At 43.8% G+C, this 22,352-nt stretch overlaps 1 protein-coding gene across 7 annotated transcripts in view; it reads left to right on the top strand.

The window, feature by feature from the left end:
• Window positions 1–22,352, top strand: part of ace (angiotensin I converting enzyme (peptidyl-dipeptidase A) 1) — a 135,400-nt gene that overhangs the window by 27,721 nt on the left and 85,327 nt on the right. For all 7 annotated transcript variants that reach the window (XM_069905138.1, XM_069905136.1, XM_069905139.1 and 4 more), the window contains 9 exons: window positions 753–925; window positions 1,612–1,835; window positions 4,247–4,391; window positions 4,480–4,578; window positions 5,839–5,961; window positions 9,887–10,098; window positions 12,433–12,569; window positions 13,715–13,873; window positions 19,351–19,438. In XM_069905138.1, coding sequence (XP_069761239.1) covers window positions 753–925; window positions 1,612–1,835; window positions 4,247–4,391; window positions 4,480–4,578; window positions 5,839–5,961; window positions 9,887–10,098; window positions 12,433–12,569; window positions 13,715–13,873; window positions 19,351–19,438 — 1,360 coding nt within the window. The remainder of the gene's footprint in view (window positions 1–752; window positions 926–1,611; window positions 1,836–4,246; window positions 4,392–4,479; window positions 4,579–5,838; window positions 5,962–9,886; window positions 10,099–12,432; window positions 12,570–13,714; window positions 13,874–19,350; window positions 19,439–22,352) is intronic.

Genomic DNA, 22,352 nt, shown 5'->3' on the forward strand with positions numbered 1-22,352 from the left:
TGACACAACCCTCACTACAAGTTCCACAGTGCACCTGTAGAAATTTGATGAGAGAATTCGACGACATGCCAAATCTCCTTGGACTTCTTAGAAAGTCGAAGTGTTGGTCTGCCTTCTTCATAGTTGCCTTGATGTGCTGGCTCCAGGAGAGGATTGCACAGCAGTTAAAACACGACGGAGGACAGAGATACAGAAAGACCTCAATTAGAAGAGAGCAACATTTTTCAGAAGAACCTGGTATTTGAAATATTCTGGAATAAATGACCAATAAATCCACACTGGGAAAGTCACTGTTCCTTGATATTTTCTGATTTCTGTCCCCACCTCTGAATTTTACTTATTTTACTGACATATTTTTAAATTGCTATAATTGTCAACTTAAACCAAAAGGGTTAGTATGTTCATATTGGGGCCAGAGGAGATGGGAAACAAGATTAAAAATCAGGGGGTAAAGAAAAGGATGTCAGCAGAAAAGCCTGTAGGTGCAGGGGTCGAGTGTTGTGCAAACAAATGCTGGAGAAACTCAGCAGGTCACGCACTGTCCTTGGGAAGTGAAAGGCAGTCAATGTTCAGGCCTCAGCCCTTCCCCTTCCTGTGGATCCTGTGTGACCTGCTGAATTTCTCCAGTATATTTGTCAGCTTCAGTAAAGGAATGGGATGAGAATGAAGGCCCATTGGCCTATGAAGGTATCAGTTAACGTGAGACCACTCCGAGGATAGGTGACTCACTGCTCGTGACTAACATTTCACAGGACTGGAATGCCACCCACATGTTCAGAGTTTCTGAGGAATTCTTCACCTCCTTGGGCCTCATCAAGATGCCACAGGAATTTTGGGATCACTCAATGCTTGAGAAACCTAAGGATGGAAGAGAGGTTGTGTGTCACGCATCTGCCTGGGACTTCTATAACCAGAAGGATTTCAGGTTGGTTCTCTCCTGAACTGATGTCATACACCATAGAGCAGGCCCTTCAGCTCATCCAACCCATGCTGACCAACAAGGTAATCTGGGCTAATCTCATTTGCCTGCATTTGGTGCATATCCCTCCGATCCCCTCTTTTCCATAAATCTGCCCCAATGTCTTTTGAATGTTGTTACTGCACTGATTCTAGTTTCCTCTGGTAGTTCATTCCAGATATGGACCACCCTTAAAGTGAAAAAGTTGCCTCCATCCTGAATCTTTCCCCTTTCACCTTAAACCTCTGCCCTCTAGTTCTAGAATCATCTACCCAGGGGAAAGGACTGTGAGCATTCATTTTATCAATGCCCCTGATGATTTTGTAAACCTCTCACTCCTCAGCCTCCTCCTCCCAAGAGCATAAAGACTCAGCCTATCCAACCTCTCTCTATAGCTCAATGCTTCCAATCCCAACCACACCCTGGTGAGTCTCCTCTACACTCCTTCCTGTTTATTGATGTCCTTCCCACAGCTAGATGATCAGAACTGCACAAATTATTCCAAGTGGGGTCTCACCAGCATCTTGTACCGCTGAATCACAAGGTTCCAACTTCTGTTCTCTAGACTTTGTTCTGGAGGTGGGGGTTAGGGGAGGGGAATCAGGAACCCGATGCAGGATGCAACAGTAACATGTCCTCTCCTCGTTCTCCAGAATCAAGCAGTGCACAACAGTGACCATGGAGCAGCTGTTCACGGTGCATCATGAGATGGGACACGTGGAGTACTATCTCCAGTACAAGAATCAGCCAGTCAGCTTCAGGAGTGGAGCCAATCCAGGATTCCATGAAGCAGTTGGGGACCTTCTGGCACTTTCAGTCTCAACACCAGACCACCTGAACAAAATTGGGTTACTGGAGAATGTCACCAATGACCACGGTAAGTGGGTACTTCACTGGAATAGACATGTCAGATCCAACATCATTTTTCACACCAAATTGGAAGTTTGAGTAGAAATGATGATCTTTTTAGTTTAGGTTGGTATTGATTAATACATCTAATACGTTAATTAGATTCAGATCAGATTCCAATTTATTGTCAAAGTATGCACATGACATCACATAAAACCCTGAGATTCTTTTTCTGTGGCTGAGTCAGAATTACCACTTATTAGCAGTGCAAAAACAAACTATACTCAACGTACACATTTGGACAAATGTAAACAAACTGTGTAATACAGAGAAAAAAAAATAATAAATTGGAAAAGTGAGAGTCCTTAAAATGAGTCCCTGATTGAGTGTGTTGTTGAGGAGTCTGATGGTGGAGGGGGAGCAGCTGTTCCTGAACCTGGTGGTGCGAGTCTTGTGGCACCGACACCTCTTTCCTGATGGCAGCAGCGAGAATAGAGCTTGCGCTGGGTGGTGTGGACCCTTAATGATCGCTGCTGCTCTCTGTGTAGATGTTGTCGATAGTGAGGAGGGCTTTGCCTGTGATGTCCTGGGCTGTGTCCACTACCTTTTGCAGGGCTTTACACTCAGGGGTATTGGTGTCCCCATACCGGACCACGATGCAGGCAGTCAGCACACTTTCCACCACACATCTGTCCAAATTTACCAGGGTTTCCGGTGTCAATTAATTAACCAAAATATTAATACATAAATACAACTAAGGACGGGGGGGGGGGGGTGGTGGTGTGGGATGTGTGTTGCCTGGCAAGCTAAAATTCCGCTAGCCCTTACCAAGGACAGCAAGGGGTTTGGAATGTGTGCCGCCTAATTATGGCTGGTAACTTCCAACAGTCCCATTTTTCTCTAGAACAGTGTGATTTACAGGAATTAGGGGAAACAAAACTGTAATAATTCCTTGGAGGATGTGTGATTGGTCTACAATATGGTGCATCATGTAGCCAGACATTGTATAGCTTAATGCTGGTGGGATAACACTTGCTGCCTAGGAGGGGACTGTTTAGAGATTAGTTAATGTCAGATTGCATTTCTCACACCTCAAAAGATATATAAAAACAATCCAGAATTTTCTGAAAGGTGTTTTAGGTGTGGTCTAGATGTTGGTACCTTTTTACATTCCAACTGGTTATGAATGAAATTAAGACTCTTTTGGATAAAATTGGGGGAAGTGTTGACAAAAATTATCGGGGTGAACTTCCCTCTGGACCCAGAATTGTTTCTTCTGGGGAATTTGGCAGTTATAAAAGTTAACTTGTCCAGAAGTAAATCTAAATGTATTAAAATTGCATTGTCAATAGCCAGGAAATGTCACATGGAAATCTGATTCCCTACTTCACACTGATTGTTGGAACATGGACGTATTCCCCTTGAGAAGATTACTTATAGTCTGAGGAATAGATACAGTGTGTCTGTCAAAATTTGGCAACCTTATTTAGATTACTTAAATGACCAGATTATATGATTTATTTTGATATTTGTCAATTAGTATAGTCCCTATTAGAAATTTAATATTTAAAATGATGTGACTCCTGTTGCTTTTTACCTTATATTTTCCTTCTTTTTCTCTCCTTCTATCCCTTGCTATCTGTCCCCTTTTTCAAATCTGGGGAGTGGACACTGGGAGAAGAGGGACTCTCCCTTCCTTTTTATTTTTCTTTCCAGACCTTATGAATGTTTTTCTATGATTTTATATTCAATGTATTATTGTTATATTAATTGAGTCCTATATTCTGCATTTTATTTAAACTTTAATAAAATATTTTTAAAAAGTCAGATAGTGTTGGAGAATTTAAACCCTTGCATTTTTATGTGTGGGGAGCTCCTAGATCCCCTATGGGGATAATGGGCCTCCTGCCAAGCTTGATGAAATAAAGGAGTCCCGGGAAAATAAAGTGTCCTAGACCTCCTTACGATTAATTTGCTAAAGTATTGAGCTCCTCCCTGGATCTGGGCGAAGGGAATTGAAAAGTGACGATCCACGTGAGAGGAAAGAAAGATTTCACATGTCAATGGGAATCAGAATTGGAATTTATTGCCATGAACGTCGTGAAATTTGTTGTTTTGCTGTAGCGTAACAGTTTTAAAAGTAAATAAATTTGTGCAAAACGTAAGAGAACGTGAAGAAGTGTCTGGCGTTCATGTCCATTCAAAAATCTGACGGCAGTGGGGAAGAAGCTGTCTTTGGGTGTTCGTCTTCAGGCTCCTTGATCTCCTTCCGTGGCCTGGTTGGTGGGGGCACCGCCTCCTGTAGATGTCCTCGATGGAGGGGAGACTGATGCCTGTGATGGCCATTCAAGTGAGATGGTGGAGGGGGGATGGGCAGGATTTAAACTCAAACTGTTTCGCATCTACTCTGCTTAATGCAAATGTTTTACTTCCTGACAGAGACCGACATAAACTACCTCCTGAAAATGGCCTTGGAAAAAATTGCCTTCCTCCCATTTGGATACCTGATCGATCAGTGGCGCTGGAAAGTGTTCAGTGGAGAGATTTCCCCAGACAACTACAATAGTGAATGGTGGCATCTGAGGTATGGAGCCAGTTGAGAGATGTCCAAGGGCTGTGCCACACCTTGCTGTGCATCAACACTGAGGAGGTATTTGCATTGTGTCTTCCAGGACCAAGAACCAAGGCATTTGTTCCCCTCTCCCAAGGAATCAAAGCAACTTTGACCCAGGCGCCAAGTATCACATCCCTGCCAACACGCCTTACATCAGGTAAACAGCCAGAGAATAGATTTTGCAGGGACATGGCAACCTGCAGATGCTAGAACCAGTGCAAAACACAGGGGCCTGGAGGAAGCCAGAAGGACAGGCAGCTCGGCATGAGACAAGGGGGAAAGGGGTGGGCGAGATGGTGGCCAGGGATCCAGCTCATTGTTGGGAACTATTCTAGCTCCTCTTCCACTCCCCAATTGGATCCCTCCCCATCCCCACACTGACCCCTCCTTATCCCCACACTAACCCCTCCTCATCCCCCCCACTGACTCCTCCCCATCCCCTCACTAACCCTTCCCCATCCCCTTGCCATTTCTACTCAGACCCCTCCCAATTTCCCCCTACTGACCCCTCCTCTCTCCATTCCCACTCGGACCCCTCCCCATTTCCACAATGACCCATCCCCACCTTGAATTCAGGAAGGTGACAGACTTTTACTGAAAGGATACTCATCTTTTGAGTCTGTACAGGGGAGATTAACTAACTTGATTCCAGAAATGAGGGGATTAATTGAGGAGAGTTAGAATTTGGAATGATGAGGGGTATCCTAAAGAAATAAATACAATTATACTGTATATATTTGAAAAGGAAAATGTATGTATCTTGGTCAATGTGGTTTATGGTGTGAAAAATAAAAAATTAAAAAAAAAAAAGAAATAAATACAATTATGAAAAGAATAAATAAGATTGAAACAGAGAGATTGTTTTCACTGTCAAGTGAGACTAGAGTTAAGGCAGAGATGAGGAGGAACTGCTTCTCCCAGAGAGTAGTGAATCTGTGGAATTCTCTTCCAATGAAGCGGAGAAGATTCCCTCATTAAAGTGTTTCAAGACACAGGAAGATAAATACGTGAGTAGTAGGGGAATGAAATGTTTTGAGGGATGGGGGGTGTAGGTAGTGCTGAGTCCAGGGCCAGATCAGCCGTGATTAGAATGGGGGAGCAGGTTCGATGGGCCGGATGGCCAACTCCTGCCCATTTCTGCTATTTCTACGATGAAATGTTGAAATCATAAAGAACTTTTATGGGTTTGGTATTTGCAAAGACCCCTTTGCCCATTGGATGAAATCAGGCACATTTATTGACACAATTCCCTGCACTTGAAGATGTGAACAGCTGCCCAATTGAATGTTCATTGGCTATGAAATATCAATGATCATCCAATGGAGGTTGGTGACAAGTTAGCTGTAATCTAAGTGGATGGAAGAAGACCACATTTGCCTTTCTCCTTAACAACCTGAATTTCCTCTGATTTTTATAGGTACTTTGTAAGTTATATTCTGCAGTTCCAGTTCCACAAAGCCCTGTGCGAAGCGAGTCACCACAAAGGACCTCTACATCAATGTGACATCTACAAATCAATAGAAGCTGGGAAAATACTCAGGTGGGTTCTTCATCTTTAGCCCTCAGTAGGTCACACAGTGTTTACGGGAGATAAAGATATATAATCAATGTTTCAGGCCTGAGCCCTTGGTCAAGGTGTGAGATAACCCCTCCTTAAATATAACCTTGATCGTCACCACCTCCTGGACCATTTACCCCTAATTGTCTCTCTCACCAATCATCTCTCCTCCAATACTGTCCCATCCTGATCGTCTTCCCAGATCTCCCTACCTACCCCATGATTATCCTTGTCCCATTCTCTCCCCAACTCCTGACTGACCATCCTCCCAAACACCCTCCCTGGAGATCTTCACAACGAGCACTGTGGTAAAGGTATGTATAATACGTCAATAAACCGTGGGGCATAGAATGTATTTGTGAGCAAAGATGAAGTAAGAAGTACATGTTAGATGGCTTGAAACAGGAAAGTCTTAAAACACTGTATGTAGTGAAACACAGATGCTGGAGGAACTCAGCAGGACACGCAGTGTCTATGGGAGGTAAAGATATAGAACCAACATTTCGGGCCTGAGCCCTTCTTCAAGGTATGAGTAAAAGGCAGGCAGGCCCCTGGATAAAAAGGCTAGAGAGGAGGGAAGAAAGGTCATGGGGAGGAGCACAGGCCAACAGGAAAAAGGTAGTCATTGGACATGGGTAGGATGGCAGGAGAGGAAAGGGGAGAATTGAATGGGGAAGGGGGGCTCAGTGAATGCAGAGTGGAGGAAAGGAGAAAAAAAGGAAAGGGGGAGAGAGAGAGAAAGTGCCAGATGAAAGAAGAGAGGGATAGTGAAATGGGATAGAAGGGGGAGGGGTGAGGCCAACAGAAACCAGAGAGGTCGATATTAATGCCATCTAGATGGAGGGTGCCCAGGCAGAAAATAAGGTGTTGTTCCTCCAGTTTGAAGGTGAAATCGGTCTAGCAGTGCACAAGACCATGGACAGACATGTCAGCAAGGGAATGGTGTGGAGAATTGAAATGGGTGGCCACTGGGTATCACATGTTAGGTGTTAGAACAGAAAGGCTAAGCACCTTCTTTTTGAATCCCTTGAATTGAGTAGGCGTTATTGTGGTTAGAAGTACCAGCAGTCCAACAGAGTACAAGATACACCCTGCCACTCTGCAAACCCATTATCCTACTGGGTCTGGGGCCCTGAGACCTGAAATATCTGACACAACGAGACCCTAAAACACATCCAAATTAGTAGTTTCCCATAATGCACCCTGGAGCATAAGAAGCATTGGAAAGCCAAACAGGTAAAATAATGACTCAAAGGAGCCTCTTGTGAGTATGTAAATCCACGGATGGTGTCTCCTCATTTCAAAATGTTTCAGGATGCTCATTTCCTAGGTATAAGATGATCTTGGATGGACCATCTCCAAGGAAAGGAATATCCTGATGGCCACCCCCCCTGGAAAGAACTTCCCAAAATGTCCTTCTCCCAGGCATGGGGCAGGATCCCCTTGGGTAAAATCACAAAGCTGGAGAAACTCAGCTTCAGCAGGTCAAACAGTCCACATTATATAGATAAAGATATGTAATCAGCATTTTGGGTTTGAGCCCTTCATTAAGGTATGGACTAAATGTAGGCAGAACAACCCTCACTCTTAATGTTACATCATTCTATATATGAAAAAATGGTTTTCCAGCCCTGGCACCTGGCTTTTTGGTGTTTACTTTTCATAAGACAAAATAGAATATGCTATGCTCTGAGATTTCCCCCAAAAATATAAAATTAATGATGTTATGCTAACTTATCTTTGCTTTTCATTGTATCTTTCCCTGCACAGTCTGTACAATCAGTGCCTATTCTCAAAGCATTTGTTTGCAAAGTCATATTTGCAGCTGTCTAACTGTTTTCAGCCATCTTATGTCACACTAAAGGTTTGTCAGCCATCTTGTATTAAAAACAAAAGCTTTAGCATTGAGATACAAGTCAAAAGCATTAAAATATAAGTGAGATATAAATCATTCTCCTACACACAAGGTCATGGATAGACATGTGAGTATGCGAGTGGGGCATGGAATTGAAGTGGTTGGCCACTGGGAGATCCCTCTCACTGATGTGGATAGGGTGAAGGTGCTCAGCGGAGTGATCTCCCAGTCTCTCCAATGTAGAGAAGGTCACAAAGGGAGTACCAGATGTAGTAGACATCCCTTTGGGTCGCCATACCAGAATCTCCTCAAAGAGCTGATTCCTGTACAGTATCTTCATTTCATTATTAGCCCCCACTCCCCTCATTTGTTTCCTCAATCTTCAGCCATCACTCTTTGCTGAGGTCCTCACCAGTTTGAACATGACAATCTGGCCTTGAATAGGCAATCCATGACCCACACTGGGGCATCAAGCCTCTTGAGACTCTTTGCATGCTCGATAATTCAGTTTTAGGGTGGAATGGTTAGGGTAGCGGTTAGTGCAAAACTATTGTAGTCTCAGCGTCCGGGGTTTGAATCCTGCACTGTCTGAAAGAAGTTTGTACATTCTCCCCATGTCTTTCGAGGGTTTTCCCCGAGGGCTCAGGTTTCCCCCCACCCTTCAAAAATACTGGAGTTGTAGTTTAATTGGATGTAATTGGGCAGCACGGACTCAAGGGTCAGAAGGGCTTGTCACCGCGCTGCATGTCTACATTTTTTTAAATTTTGAAGTGATAATGCATGATATGGTCACAGCACAAGAAGAACCAACCATTCTGGCTACTGAACTGAGGACTAATATGGGCCACAGATCTGCAACCAATACCACCAGCCCCCTTCTCACAAGACAGATGGGTAATAAATAATCATAGTTTTACAACAGAAAAACATCCATTCTAACCTGTCCTTACTGTCCTAACTTTCCAGTCCCACTTGCCTGCATTTGGACCACATCCCTGTGAACCTTTCTTTCTAAGTGTCTTTTAAAACATTACAATTGTCCCCTTCTCTGCAGCTTCCCTTGGCATCTTATTCCACATGCCTACCATGCTCTGTGTGAAGAAGGTGCCTCTCAGATCTCTTTTAAATCTTTCCTTCTCTCACCTTAAATCTATGTTCCCTTCCTTGAGGAAAAAAAGACAATGATTATTTACCTTCAGTTCAGGACATAAGTTTCAAGTCAGGTGAAGTTTTTTGTCATCTGATTGCACAAGTACAACCCAATGAAACAGTGTTCTCTGGTCCTCAGTGCTGATGCAGCCAGTCACTAAACTCATGTACTCCCTGAAACTGCTCTCGAATGCTGGAGAAACTCAGCAGGTCACGCAGTAACCAAAGAAAGCAAAAGGCAGCCCAATGATTCAGGTCTGAGCCTTTACCTTATCTGTGGCCTCATGATTTTGTAAACCGCTATAAGGACTTCTGCAGATCTCTTTGTCCCAGGAAGAATAGTTCCAGCTTATCCAGTTTCTCCTAATTCAAGCTTGGGAATGCATTTGTGAGAAATTCTTGAGTTTTTAAAAAAAATTTAGACAAACAGCATGGTAAGAGACCTGTCCTCTCTATGAGCCTGGCCCTCCAAATACCACCAATTAACCTACAACTCCCATATATTTTGAAGGGTGGGAGGACACCAGACCACCTAGAGGAAATCAACGCAAACACGAGAGAATGTACAAACTCCTTACAGACAGCCATGGATTTGAACCTGGGTTGCTGGCGCTGTGGTAGCATTGCGCTAACTGTGCCGTTAGAAGCTTCATTCATCTTAGAGAACCAAATATGATCCTACGCGGATTTGAAAAAGTCAGGGTCTCTGCAACAACTTTCCAACCCAGAATCCCAGCCCCGGAACTGGTCAATCCATGAATGGTGGTGTCATCGGCAAACTTGTAGATGGCTTTGGAATTGTGCCTGGCCACACAGTCATGGGTGTATAATGAGTAGAGCAGTGAGCTAAGCCCGCATCCTTGGGGTGTGCCTGTGTTGATGATCTCGTGACTTCTGTTTCAGTAATGCACTGAAGGCTGGTTCTTCCAGACATTGGCAGGATATTCTTCTGAATATGACGGGCACCAATAAAATGAACGTCTCCGCTTTGCTTGAGTACTTCGAACCCATCACCTTATGGCTGAAGGACCAAAACAACAAAACCCAAGAGCAGCTGGGGTGGTCTGACTTTGACTGGCGCCCACCAGTTCCCGAAGGATACCCAAATGGCACTGGTAAGTCCCAGCTAAAATGGAGGTGGCCATCAAAAATGGTGATTCGGTGGTGAAGAACGTGAATGGAATGTTGGCATTCATTTTTAGAGCAGAGGTGTAATGTTGAGACTCTATAGGGCACTGGTGAGACCTCAAATGAGCACTGTATGTAGTTTGGGGCACTTTATTTGAGAAAATACATGCTTGATTAGAAGAGGGTTCGTAGAAGATTTATTAGAATGTTTGTACTGTAGTTTACCCATGGACCCAGTCCTGATTATATATTATGAAAGGATAAAATGGGCAGAGTCTAAAGGGTTAATTGCATGTCCTCTGCTATTTGACCCTGAGAGAAAGATTCTGACTGTCATTCCGACCACTTTCATTCCTCTCTCCATAATGGCCCCAGTTACAAACACGTTGGACACAGTCCCCTGAACCATGCAACGTAGAACACAGAACCATACAACACAGGAGCAGGCCCTTCAGCCCACATCAGGGTCAGGCTCAGGATCAGAATCAGGATTCAGTGTTTGTGGCAGCATCACAGTGTAAAGCATCATAAAAAAAATAGTGCACGAAAAGTGAGGCCGTGTCTTGGGTTCATTGATCATTCAGGAATCCGATGGCAGTGGGGAAGAAGCTGTCCTTGTACCGCTGAGTGCTTGTCTTTAGGCTCCTGTACCTTTTCCCGATGGTAGCAGAGTAAAGAGGATGTGGCCTGGGTGGTGGGGGTCCTTGAGGATAGAGGTTGCTTTTTTAAGACACCACCTCATGTAGATGTCCTCGATGAAGTGAAGTCTGGTGCCTGTGATGTTGCAGGCCGAGTTAACAACTCTCTGGGTTTTTTTCTTGTCCTGAGATTTGGCGCTTCCGTACCAGGCAGTGATGCAACCAGCCAGAATGCTCTCCACGGTACACGGTGACCAGTTCTGGAGCTGGGATTCTGGTTTGGAAAGTTGTTGCAGAGACCCTGGCTTTTTCAAATCCATGTAGGTTGTAGGATCATATTTGGTTCTTTAAGATGAATGAAGCTTCCAATGGCACAGTTAGTGCAATGCTACCACAGTGCCAGCAACCCCGGTTCAAATCCATGGCTGTCTGTAAGGAGTTTGTACATTCTCTCGTGTCTGTGTTGGTTTCCTCTGGGTGGTCTGGTGTCTTCCCATCCTTCAAAACATATGGGAGTTGTAGGTTAATTGGTGGTATTTTGGAGGGCCAGGCTCATAAGAGAGGACACGGTAGAAGTTTCGAGAGTCTTTGGTTCATACTGAATCTCCTCAAACACTTCGCCACTGGTGAGCCTTCTTCATGATTACATCGAAGTGGAGGCTCCAGGGCAGATCCTTGACACCCAGGAATTTGAAGTTCTTGGCCCTCTCCACTATTGAGTCCTTGATGAGAACTGGGTCATGTCCCCCTGACTTTCTTCTGAAGTCCACAATCATCTTCTTGATTTTACTAACATTGAGCACAAGATTGTTTGCATGACACGACTCAATGAACTGTTCTATCTCCCTCCTGTTCGCTTCCTCATTGTCATTGGTGATTCTGCCAACTGTGATGTCATCAGCAAACTTGTAGATGGCCTTGGAATTGTGCCTGGCCACACGGTCATGGGTGTATAACGTGTATAGCAGTGGGCTAAGCACGCATCCTTGGGGTGCGCCTGTGTTGATGATCATGTCTGTGTCCAATTCACCTGATCCATGACCCTCCATCTCCTACGTAGTCATGTTCAAATTCAAGTTTATCATCATCCAACTGTACAAGGAAAACCTAATGAATCTGTTCTCCGGTGCTCGGTGCAAAGCATGAAATCAAACGTCCAAGCAAACAATACATGTGCAGTAAATAGATACAAATATAAAAATAAATAAATGTTGTTTAAACAGTGAAGTCTATCTCGAAGCTCTCAAACAGTATTGTTGTACCAGCTTCCACCACTGCTCCAGGCACCCATCACTCTGTAAAAAATGCTTGGCCCACACATGCCCTTTAAACTCCCCCCACCTTAAATGAAGCCTTCCCAAGTGCAATGCTTTTACTCGGGAAAGATTCTGACTGTCTCCCCTATTATAAATCTTCATCAGGTCAGCCCTCAACCTCCAATGCTCCAGAGAAAACAACACCACTTTGTCCAACCTCTCCCCCACAGATCATTCCCTCTAAACTCAGCAACATCGTAGGCCCTAAGTTGTTGAATTCCCTCAGTGATCCCCTCCTCCACTAGAACATCCACCTCTGTCAACTCTCTGGTGGGTGATGCACTCCAACAAGGGCTGATTCACCAACCTAACTGGCATAAATGCAATGGTCATTTCCTTGACTTGTACTATTTCTAATTTCTTACAGATAAAAACACAAATGAAAAAGATGCCGAGCTCTTTGTAGAGGAATATAACAAAGTGACAGAGAAGGTTTGGTACGACTACACAGAGTCCTCCTGGACATATAACACCAACATCACTGACCATAATAACCAGATCATGGTATGTTCCTCCCCTGTGCCTATACACAGAGCCCAGTACATTGGTCATACTGAAGGGAGAGGGCAGCAGTAGTTAAACAAGGCTGCAGATGCTGGAGTCTAATGCAATACACTAACATTCTGGTAGTCTTCATCCAGATGGCATCAATATCAACTTGTTCAATTTCCGTTAACTCCCTTCCCAGTGTCTCTCTTTTTTCCTACCCCTCTGTTACCTTTATTCCAGCTCCCCACCCCTTAACTCTTTTTTCTCTCAGCCCTTGCCCCTCTCCCCATCACCTCTCAGCTTCTTTCTCCCACCCTCCCACCTGTATCCATTTACCTGTTAGCCTGAGCTCCTCTGCTTTCCCTTCCCCCCCCTCCCCCTCCTCTCCTCTCCTCCTCCCTCCACCTTCCTCCAGCTGTGTTTCCAGATTTCTGACGAAAGGCTCAGGCCTAAACATCCTCGGCCATTTCATTCCTGTGGATGCTGCGCGATGCTGTGGATTCCTGTTGAGCTTCTCCAGCATACCTGTGCCTTGCACTTGACCCCAGCATCTACAGACTTTCTTGTTTAACATCATTATCAAGTTCAAACAATTCACAATTGATTTTTTTATACCATAGGTGCAAAAGTCTCTGTTTGGCAGCAGCAAGTAAGAATTATTACAGTACAAATGTACATTGTACTTCTGTGTGTGATAATAAACTAGTTACCATTATCTCTGCCAACTTTGGACTTCTGCTACACAACCCCAATTGACATACAATATAGTATTGCAATGATCCTGGAACTGATCTCAAGCAAACTGTGGCAACAGCCAATAGATCATGCAAATCACTTGGAAACTAATCGTAATTGAATCTCAGATTTGAAGCCAATTTTAACAGAGCCTAACCAATGGAAATCTCATAGGAATTTTAATGAAATGTCTCCAGGTGAATACATGGCTGTGGGTGGATGGAGGGTGTGGGGGAGGTGACACAGGATCTTTTTGCCTCTGTGGATGAGGGTATTGGATGCATGTGCACAGGTGTGTGTGTGTGTGTGTGTGTGTGTGTGTGTGTGTGTGTGTGTGTGTGTGTGTGTGTGTGTGTGTGTGTGTGTGTCTGTGTCTCCCTATGTCACAGCAGGATAACATCTAATGAATGACTTTCTTACATCAGCTGGAGAAGAGCCTGGAGATGTCTACACATGCACTCCAGTACGGGCTGAAAGCACGCCAGTTTGATTACACAGACTTCCAGAACCCAGAAACCAAACGTATTCTGAAGAAACTGAGTGACATTGAACGGGCGGCACTTTCTGACCCAGAAGTGAAGGAGGTCAGTGTGTTTTCTCTCGTGTAACTGTCACATAAACTCCTTCCATTCAGGCAGCCCTGTGACCGTGAGGGCGAATTGCTTCCATTGCCTTCCTATGGGTTCGGTGATGGCCAAGGAAGCTTGTGTGGAACCAGATGATTTTGAAACGGAAAGGCAGGTTGTTTGATGGAAGAAGTGAGTGGATGGTTTGGACGGCGATGTGTTTCTTCTGCAATCTGCACTATATGATCTGGCTGAGTGTAATTCCGAGCCCAGGGCTGGGAGATGCTGCTGCATTGGCTTACTTGTCCCATTGAGGCTTTAGGAGAATTTGCAGTGTGTAATTTGGTGATACCTCTCCAGGTCTTTAAGGTGTCTGCTGGTGACACTCCATCTCCATACCTCCAAATGCTTCTGTAAATGAAACAACAATCATTTGGACCTCCACTTCCAAGCATACTCGAACACAACTGAGAGTCAAAACTATATGGAAGCAAGGAAGTAGGAGTTGTGATGGGATTTGATCCACACTCCATAAATCTGTGGGAGTGCAGCCTTCACTGCTAATCTGTGTTTGATCGTGTGCCTTTTAAATTTAGACATACAACACTGTAACGGACCATTTAGGCCCAAAAGCCTGTGCCGTCCAATCACAACCCAATTGATTTACAACCGCCAGTACGTTTTGAACAGTGGGAAGGAAACTCGGGAACTCAGGGAGAACATATATCTCCTTACAGTCAGTGTAGGATTTGAACCCCAGTCCCGACCACTGGTGCTGCACTAACCGCTACGCTAACCGTGCCTTCCTGGCCTGTTCGTGGGAGAGACTTGTCAAGGAATGTGTCCAGGGGATACTCCTGCTCTGTTAGGTAGATGTCAGTATTTGCTAGCAAAGCAATGGAAAGCTGGAGAGGCTCGCAGGTCAGGCAACAACCATGAGGGAAATGGTCAGCAGTAAAACACAAAAGATTGCAGACACTGTGGTTGAAGTAAAAACACGACACTGGAGAACACAACTGGTCAAACAGTGTCCTTTATAGAGCAAAGATAAACGTGCAGAACCAAAGTTTTGGGCCTGAGGCCCTCATCAAGGAAATGGTCAGTGAACATTTCGGGTTGGAGCCCTTTTTTGAGAAATGTTCACTGACCATTTGATGAAATGAATGATATTTATTTTCATCATTTGATGCAAATCGCTAATTAAGTTATGTAGTTATTGAAATGAGGCACTATTTGCATTTTATATCCTTATTGCTTTCGTTTTGTATCTGTGACATTTGACAGGGCTTCATAATTCTCTAGTGAGGCACTTGACGTGAATTTCCTACTGTTTAATGCAAATTAGTAATGAATAGCATCAGTCATTCTGCAGACTGGTTGAGAAATTCACCAAAGCACCTCACGAATTTAAAATGTATTTAAAATTTACATTTATATAAAATTGCAAATAATAAATACAGTAATAAAATACAGCAATTAATAAACAAAAAAGTTTGGGGTGGCACAGTTAGTATAGTGGTTAGTGCCACACTGACCCAGGTTTGAATCCCATGCTGTCAGTAAGGATTTTGTACGTTCTCCCCATCTCTGCATTGGTTTCCTCCCATCCTCCAAAAAACATAAGGGTTGTAGGTCAATCGATGAATTTGGGTGGTCGGGGGTCTTGAGCCGGAAGTGCCTGTAACTGTGCTGCGGGTTGAAATTTTAAACACACAGTTCATGGCTCTATGTTGTGCCCGGGTTGTACCATCGGAGGTCTTAATGAACACTAGAAAGGATTGTAAATTTAACAGCACATTTCTTTATTCACATTCAGCCACTGGGTTGCACGTTGATACAAAGCGTCTCACTGTGCCTGCACCACTCTCAAGTTATGTGGCTCTTCTAGTGTTAATGTTCATGCTCTAGCATAAAATAGTCCCAGGCTTCCTCAGTATATAACACTCTAAATGTAACCTTAAATCATGTGGAATGAAGAACTCTCTGAAGCACTTTCCCAATATTATTCTTCCCTTCTGATGATTCTAAGGCTTTTTGTAAAAGGGACAGAGGAGGTTAAAGAAAGTTTTATTCATGCAAGAATGGTCTCGGTCTGGAACCATCTCTCTAGAAGGATGCCTAAAGAAGGCCTCATCACCCTTAAATAGTGCTTGGATTAGCTGGAAGTATAATCCTCAGGTCTGCAGAATGAGGCAAAAGGTGAGATGAGTTTTAATGGCCGTGGCTGAGAAATGACAGGAAATCCACACTTCTGGTGAAGGTCAGGATTACCACAGGAATGGGCAAGTCCCTGACTGATCTCCACCAGCTTCTCACTGAATGCACTTCAACAGGAAATTCTGCAGACCCTGAAATTCTAGTGTAATACCCAGAAGTGCTGGGGAAACTCAGCAAGTCATGCAACGCGCATAGTAGTAAAAATGATGTGGGCCTGAGGCAAAAAGCTGACAGGAGCATGAATAAAAAGGTGGAGGGAGGAGAGGAGAGGAGGGAAAAAGGGGTGGGGGAGGAGCACAGGCCAACAGGTGGATAAGGGTGGAAAAAAAAGCAGTGGTGATGGGGAGGGGGTAAATTTCTGATGGAGAAGAAAGGGATGAGGAGCTGGAGGAAAGGAAACAGATGGATAGGAAAAGAGAGAGAGAATGGGGCCCAATAGAAACAGGAGGTCGCCCAGATAAAATATTAGGTGTTGTTCCTCTGTTTTGCAGGTAGCCCTAGTTTGGCAGTGCATGAGTCGATGGACAGATATATCAGAGTGGGAGTGGGGTGTGGAATTGAAATAGGTCCTTGCTGCTGCAGCAGACTGACCGGAGGTGCTCAATGAAATGATCTCTCAGTCTGTGACCAGTTTATTCATTCTTGAAGAAGCCACAACTTGAGAACCAGATGCAGGAGATAACCCCTGCAGATTCACAGGTGAAATGTTGCTTCACTTGAAGGATTGTTTTGGGCCCCAAATGGTAGTCAGGAAGGAGATGTGGGAGGCAAGTGGAGCATCTCCTGTGGTCACAGGGGTAGGTGCCAAGGGAACCATTAGTGGAAAGGAATGAGTGGACAAGGGTGTCACAGAGGCTGCGAACCCTGTGGAAAGTGGAGAAGGGAGGGAGGGGAAAATGTGTCTGGTGGCAGGATCACTTTGCAGGCGATGGAAATTGCAGAGGATAATATGTTGGATGCAGATGCTGGTCATATGTTAGGTGAGGACGATGAGAATCTTGTCCTTGTTACATGTAGGGGTAGAGAAGGACAGGGAAAATGTGCAGGAGATCCCACACCGATATGATTCTCCATGCCCTGCCAATTTAAGGCTACCTGCAAATTGGAAGAACAATTTCATCTCAGCAGCCTCCTTCTGGATGGCATTAACATTGACCTACAATTTCTGATAACCCCTATCCCTGAGGGTCTTTCTTTCCCTCTCCCTCTTTTTTCTGTCCCCATCCCTTTTCCCTCTCCATTCAGAGAACTATCTCCTACCTCCATCAATTCCCATCTCTTCTACCCTCCACCCATACCCACCTTGGATCTCTTGCCTGTTGGCCTGCACTCCCTCTTCAGAGGAAAACACAAAAGTCTGCAGGCCTTATGGTTAAAGTAAAAACATAGTTCTGGAGAAACCCCACACGGCAGTGGACCTTATACAGCAAAGATAACGATACATAACCAATCCTTCAGGCTTCAGCCCTTCATCAAGGTGTGAGCAAAATGTAGGTAGGTGACCAAATTGTAAGAGCAAGTGGAGCATCTCCTGCAGTCCCAGGGGTAGGTGCCAAGAGAATAATTAGTGAACAAGAAATATGGGCAAAATGTAGCCAAATGGGACTAGTTCAGTTAGCATGCACAAGTTGGGCTGAATGGCCTATTTCAATTCTGTATAAGCCCAGAAGCAGGCTTGTTTGCACAATGTTCAATTCTTTTTGAAGTTCTTGGTCGAGTGGAGCAGCCCTCACCTGTATGAAACAAGGCTGAGACGATATCCCAACGTGTGCTGAAATAGCAGGTGATGGCCACAGTGAAAAGTGAGCCTCTAACCGCTGACCTGAGATATTCAGCTGTATTATCGTCACCAAGTACCCCCCCCCCCCCCCTCCAATCCACATTAACATCCTGGAGGTAACCAGTGACCACAAACAGAACTGGACCTACCGCGTGGACACTGTGGCAACAATAGAAATTTAGGAGATGGATGCCCTACTGTAATTCACAGGACATGGAAAAGCTGCAGAGATGTGAACTCATCCAGCAACATCATGGGCACCAGTCTTCACTCCATCAAGGACATGTACAACTTTATTTCTTAAGAAAGCAGCCTCTATCCTCAAGGACCCCCTCCACCCAGGCCATGCCCTCTTCACGCTGCTACCATCGGGAAAGAGGTCCAGGAGCCAGAAGATGAGCACTCGGTGACACATCAATTTTCTGAATGGACAATGAACCACAGACATGGACTTACATACTCCTATTTTATTTTGTAATGTAATTTAGAGCAAAATAGAGGTTCCTGCCTTATCCATGGTTTCGCTTTCCACAGTTTCAGTTACCTGCGGTCCAAAAATATTAAATGGAGAAAGAGAGAGACCACATTCACATAACTTTTATTACAGTATATTTTTATCATTGTTCTATTTTATTATTAGTTATTGTTGTTGATCTCTTATGGTGTCTAATTTATAAATTAAATGTTATCATAGGTGTGTATGCATAGGGAGAAACATAATATAAACAGGGTTCAGTACTATCCGCAGTTTCAGACATCCGCTGGGGGTCTTGAAACATCCCCCCCTGAGGTTAAGGGGCACTACTGTATTTGAAACAACCCCCCCCCGAGGTAAAGGGGCACTACTGTATTTGAAACAACACCCCCCCTGAGGTAAAGGGGCACTACTGTATTTGAAACAACCCCCCCTGAGGTAAAGGGGCACTACTGTATTTGAAACAACCCCCTCCTGAGGTAAAGGGGCACTACTGTATTTGAAACAACCCCCCCCCGAGGTAAAGGGGCACTACTGTATTTGCCCTGTGATGCTGCCATAAAACAGCAAATTCCTTGACTTGTTCATGTCAATAAATTCTGATTCTGTGATGATCGCACTTCCTGACACCCCAAACCCCATCCCACCATCCAGAGGTCAGCAGCAGGGTGATGGAACATACCCTACTTGCCAGATAAATGCTGGTCCAATGGTCAGGAACCTCAGCACCGTCCAGGACAGAGCAGCCATGTGTGTGGCATTCCACCCACCACCTGAAATACATTTTAACCCCATTGCTGGTGCAGGGAGGCTGCAGTATATCAGCTCCAAAATAAACTGCAGTTACTTGCTCAGGACACCTCTGGTGAAACATCACACCAAGAATTACTTTCCAGTGGTGCCCAGGTTTTGAAAGCTTAACATCTCGCTGACGGCTTCCGTCTGAAGTGTTTGTACTTTACGTGGTGTGGTCATACAGGAGGACAATGATTCTATTTAATACTTGGTCTTTCCTCTTTCCAGTACAACAGCATCTTGTCGGAGATGGAGACCACCTACAGTACTGCCAAAGTCTGTCGAGAAAATGGTACTTGCCATCCTCTGGATCCTGGTAAGTCGTAGCCTCCACAGTGGAACAGTTTCACCAACTTGATCACTTGTTAATGAAGCACCGTTTAAACTTCCCTGCATTATAACGGCGCACAACCTCACAAACAGGAAAGCGCATGTTGGGTCCTATCAATGCCACAGGTCAGACTGAGACCACAATGCCCTTCCTGATGTACAGAGTGAGTGTGCAACACCCTTCCTGGTGTACAGTGTGAGTGTGTAACACCCTTCCTGGTGAACAGTGTGAGTGTGTAACACCCTTCCTGATGTACAGTGTGAGTGTGTAACACCCTTCCTGATGAGCAGTATAAGTGTACAGTGTGCAACACCCTTCCTTTTTTTTTTGAAATTTATTTATAGTATCTCCATACATTCATTTCAAATTGACTTAGTATAATATTACATAATAGATACTAAATAATTTTCAAATTTTCACCCCCCCCCCACCTCCCCTAACCCCTTAGGAAACCATCTTGTGGTGGTTAATTCCCAAAAACCCAAATGGGTGTGGTATAAACCACAAGTGCCATATGACTTTCGGGGGCAGAAGTACCACTCCCCCCCCCCCCCCCAGGCAGACAAAATACACGTAGAAACCAAAAAATCATCATTTCTTATATCCATAAAACCCCGGTCCATCAATTTAACCAATCTTATTCATAAACTCTTTTTTTTGAAAATCCAAACTTATATTAAATTTTGCACCCTTTCCACCCTCCCAACACTGAGTTAAACATTGTTTACAATCAATAAAAGCTTTTTTAAAAATTTTTTTTCAAGTCTTCCTGAATTTCATCCACTGAATTAAAACACCTCTGAACATCCCAGTTCAACACCGAATCTTCCATTCTTCTCAGTCTCAAGTTGAATTTGTAGCTTACTTTCAAAAAAAGTTTTTTTCAAATCTTTTAAAATTTTCTTGAACATAATTCCTTCGGTCTTGATCTTCTAAAGCATCAATGTTATTCATAAGTTCTTTCTTCTGTGTTTCCCAATTTAATACCAAATTTTCCACTTTGTCAATCTTCTCAATATTAAGTTGAAATAATTTTTTATTTTCAAGAAAAACTTATTTAAAAATTTTAACTCTTCTTGGACATTGCTCCTTCGACTTTAATTTTATAAATCATCAATCTTGTTCATAGTTTCTTTCTACTGAATTTCCAAATTTAATAATAAAGTTTCCATTTTTTCCAATTTTCTCAATATTAAACCGATCTTGTTGTTTAGTTTAAAAAAAACCTTTTCAAAACTATTAAAATCTGTTTGCAATGTATGCATACTCACAGATAATAAATTCACCCTTCCAATATTCCATCCAAAAAAAAATCACTGATAAACCTTATTGCAGGTCAAGGAGTTCCATATATATGTTTATCTTCAGAAAATATTTCGAATATTTCAAATCAACATTCGTCGCCATCTTTCAAAAAGGAGTCCGAAATCAACTTTAATAAGTTCTGTTCTTGAGAAAATTCCAGCACCAACTCCGGCTCTGTCTGGGCAAATAGGTCAAATTTCTTCCAAAGTCAAAGAATGTAATTTTGTTCTGTATTTATAGATAATAAATTCATCCTTCCGATATTCCATCCAAAAAAAATCACTAATAAACTTTAATGTTATCTGGATTTTTAAAACTCACGGGCAACCAATGCCAATTACTGCAATTTATCTTCATAAAACATTTCAAATCAATATTCATCACCATCTTTCAGAGGGGTGTCCAAGGCCAGCTTATCCGACAGTCCAATTAATGAGCTCCGTTCTTAAGAAAATTCCAGCCTTGACTCCGTGGTTCTGTCTGGGCAAGTAGGCCGAGTTTCTTCCAAAGTCGGAGAGTGTAGTTTTGTTCTGTATTTGAACTCTATTTTCCTTAATCTTTGTTGCCATTTTAAACTAAAAACAATTGATAAACAAAACAAAGACTTTTAACAGAAAAGAAATATTCTTAAAACGGGTATTTATATAACTGCCTGGGGGAGACCGGGAAGGCACGTCCGCTCCCTACGCCATCTTGCCACGCCCCCCCTGCAACACCCTTCCTGATGAGCAGTATAAGTGTGTAATACCCTTCCTGGTGCACAGTGTGAGTGTGCACAAAACTGGAGACACACATCCAGGAGGCACACAGACTGGGAGTGCACAGGAGCTGCACCACAGAGGGCCCCAAGCTCACAGTGGGAGTGTGTACATTAGATGGATACATTGGAGGGAGAGGGGCTCCCCATGAAACAGGCTTTGGTGGCCATTTTTACAGGAAGGAGAGACAAAAAGGACAGGGAGGTGGGGTAGTGATGGTATCTTTACAGCTGTTGGAAAAGATCTTGTCTTGGCATAACATGAGGTGAAGATAGAATTGGTCTGTGTGGACACTTAAAAAAAGCAGGAAGCACGTGTCGAACTCTTTATTGGCCTCCAATAATACTGTTGATGTAGAACATAGTATGAAGTAGTGAACTAGTCAAGTCAAGTTTTTGTCATCTGATTGTACAAGAACACCCCGAAGAAACAGCATTCTCTGGTCCTCGATGCAAAACACCCAGACGTAACACACATACAGACAATCAATACATATTCAGGGCAAAAATTCATTCATACAAATAAAAACTAAATATTGGTTCATGAATATGAGAGTCTCAGATGATTTTAGTGTGAGCAGGTCCTTGGGTTGTTCAGCATCCTTCCTGACCTTGGAAAGAAGAACAAGTGAGGATTATTGAAGTCTCCCTCCCCACATCGATGTGATTTGCCAGGATCGCGGTCTGAAGAGGGCATGCAAAATCACTGAGGACCCCTTCCACCCGTACACATCTTTCAGCTGCTCCAGTCAGGGAAGAGATACAGGAGGATCAGTGCCAGCACCGCCAGGCAGAGGAACAGCTTCTTCCCACGGGCAGTGAGAATGTTGAACGACT

The sequence above is a fragment of the Narcine bancroftii genome, chromosome 12 (genome assembly GCF_036971445.1).
Source record: "Narcine bancroftii isolate sNarBan1 chromosome 12, sNarBan1.hap1, whole genome shotgun sequence".
Classification (NCBI taxonomy): domain Eukaryota; kingdom Metazoa; phylum Chordata; class Chondrichthyes; order Torpediniformes; family Narcinidae; genus Narcine; species Narcine bancroftii.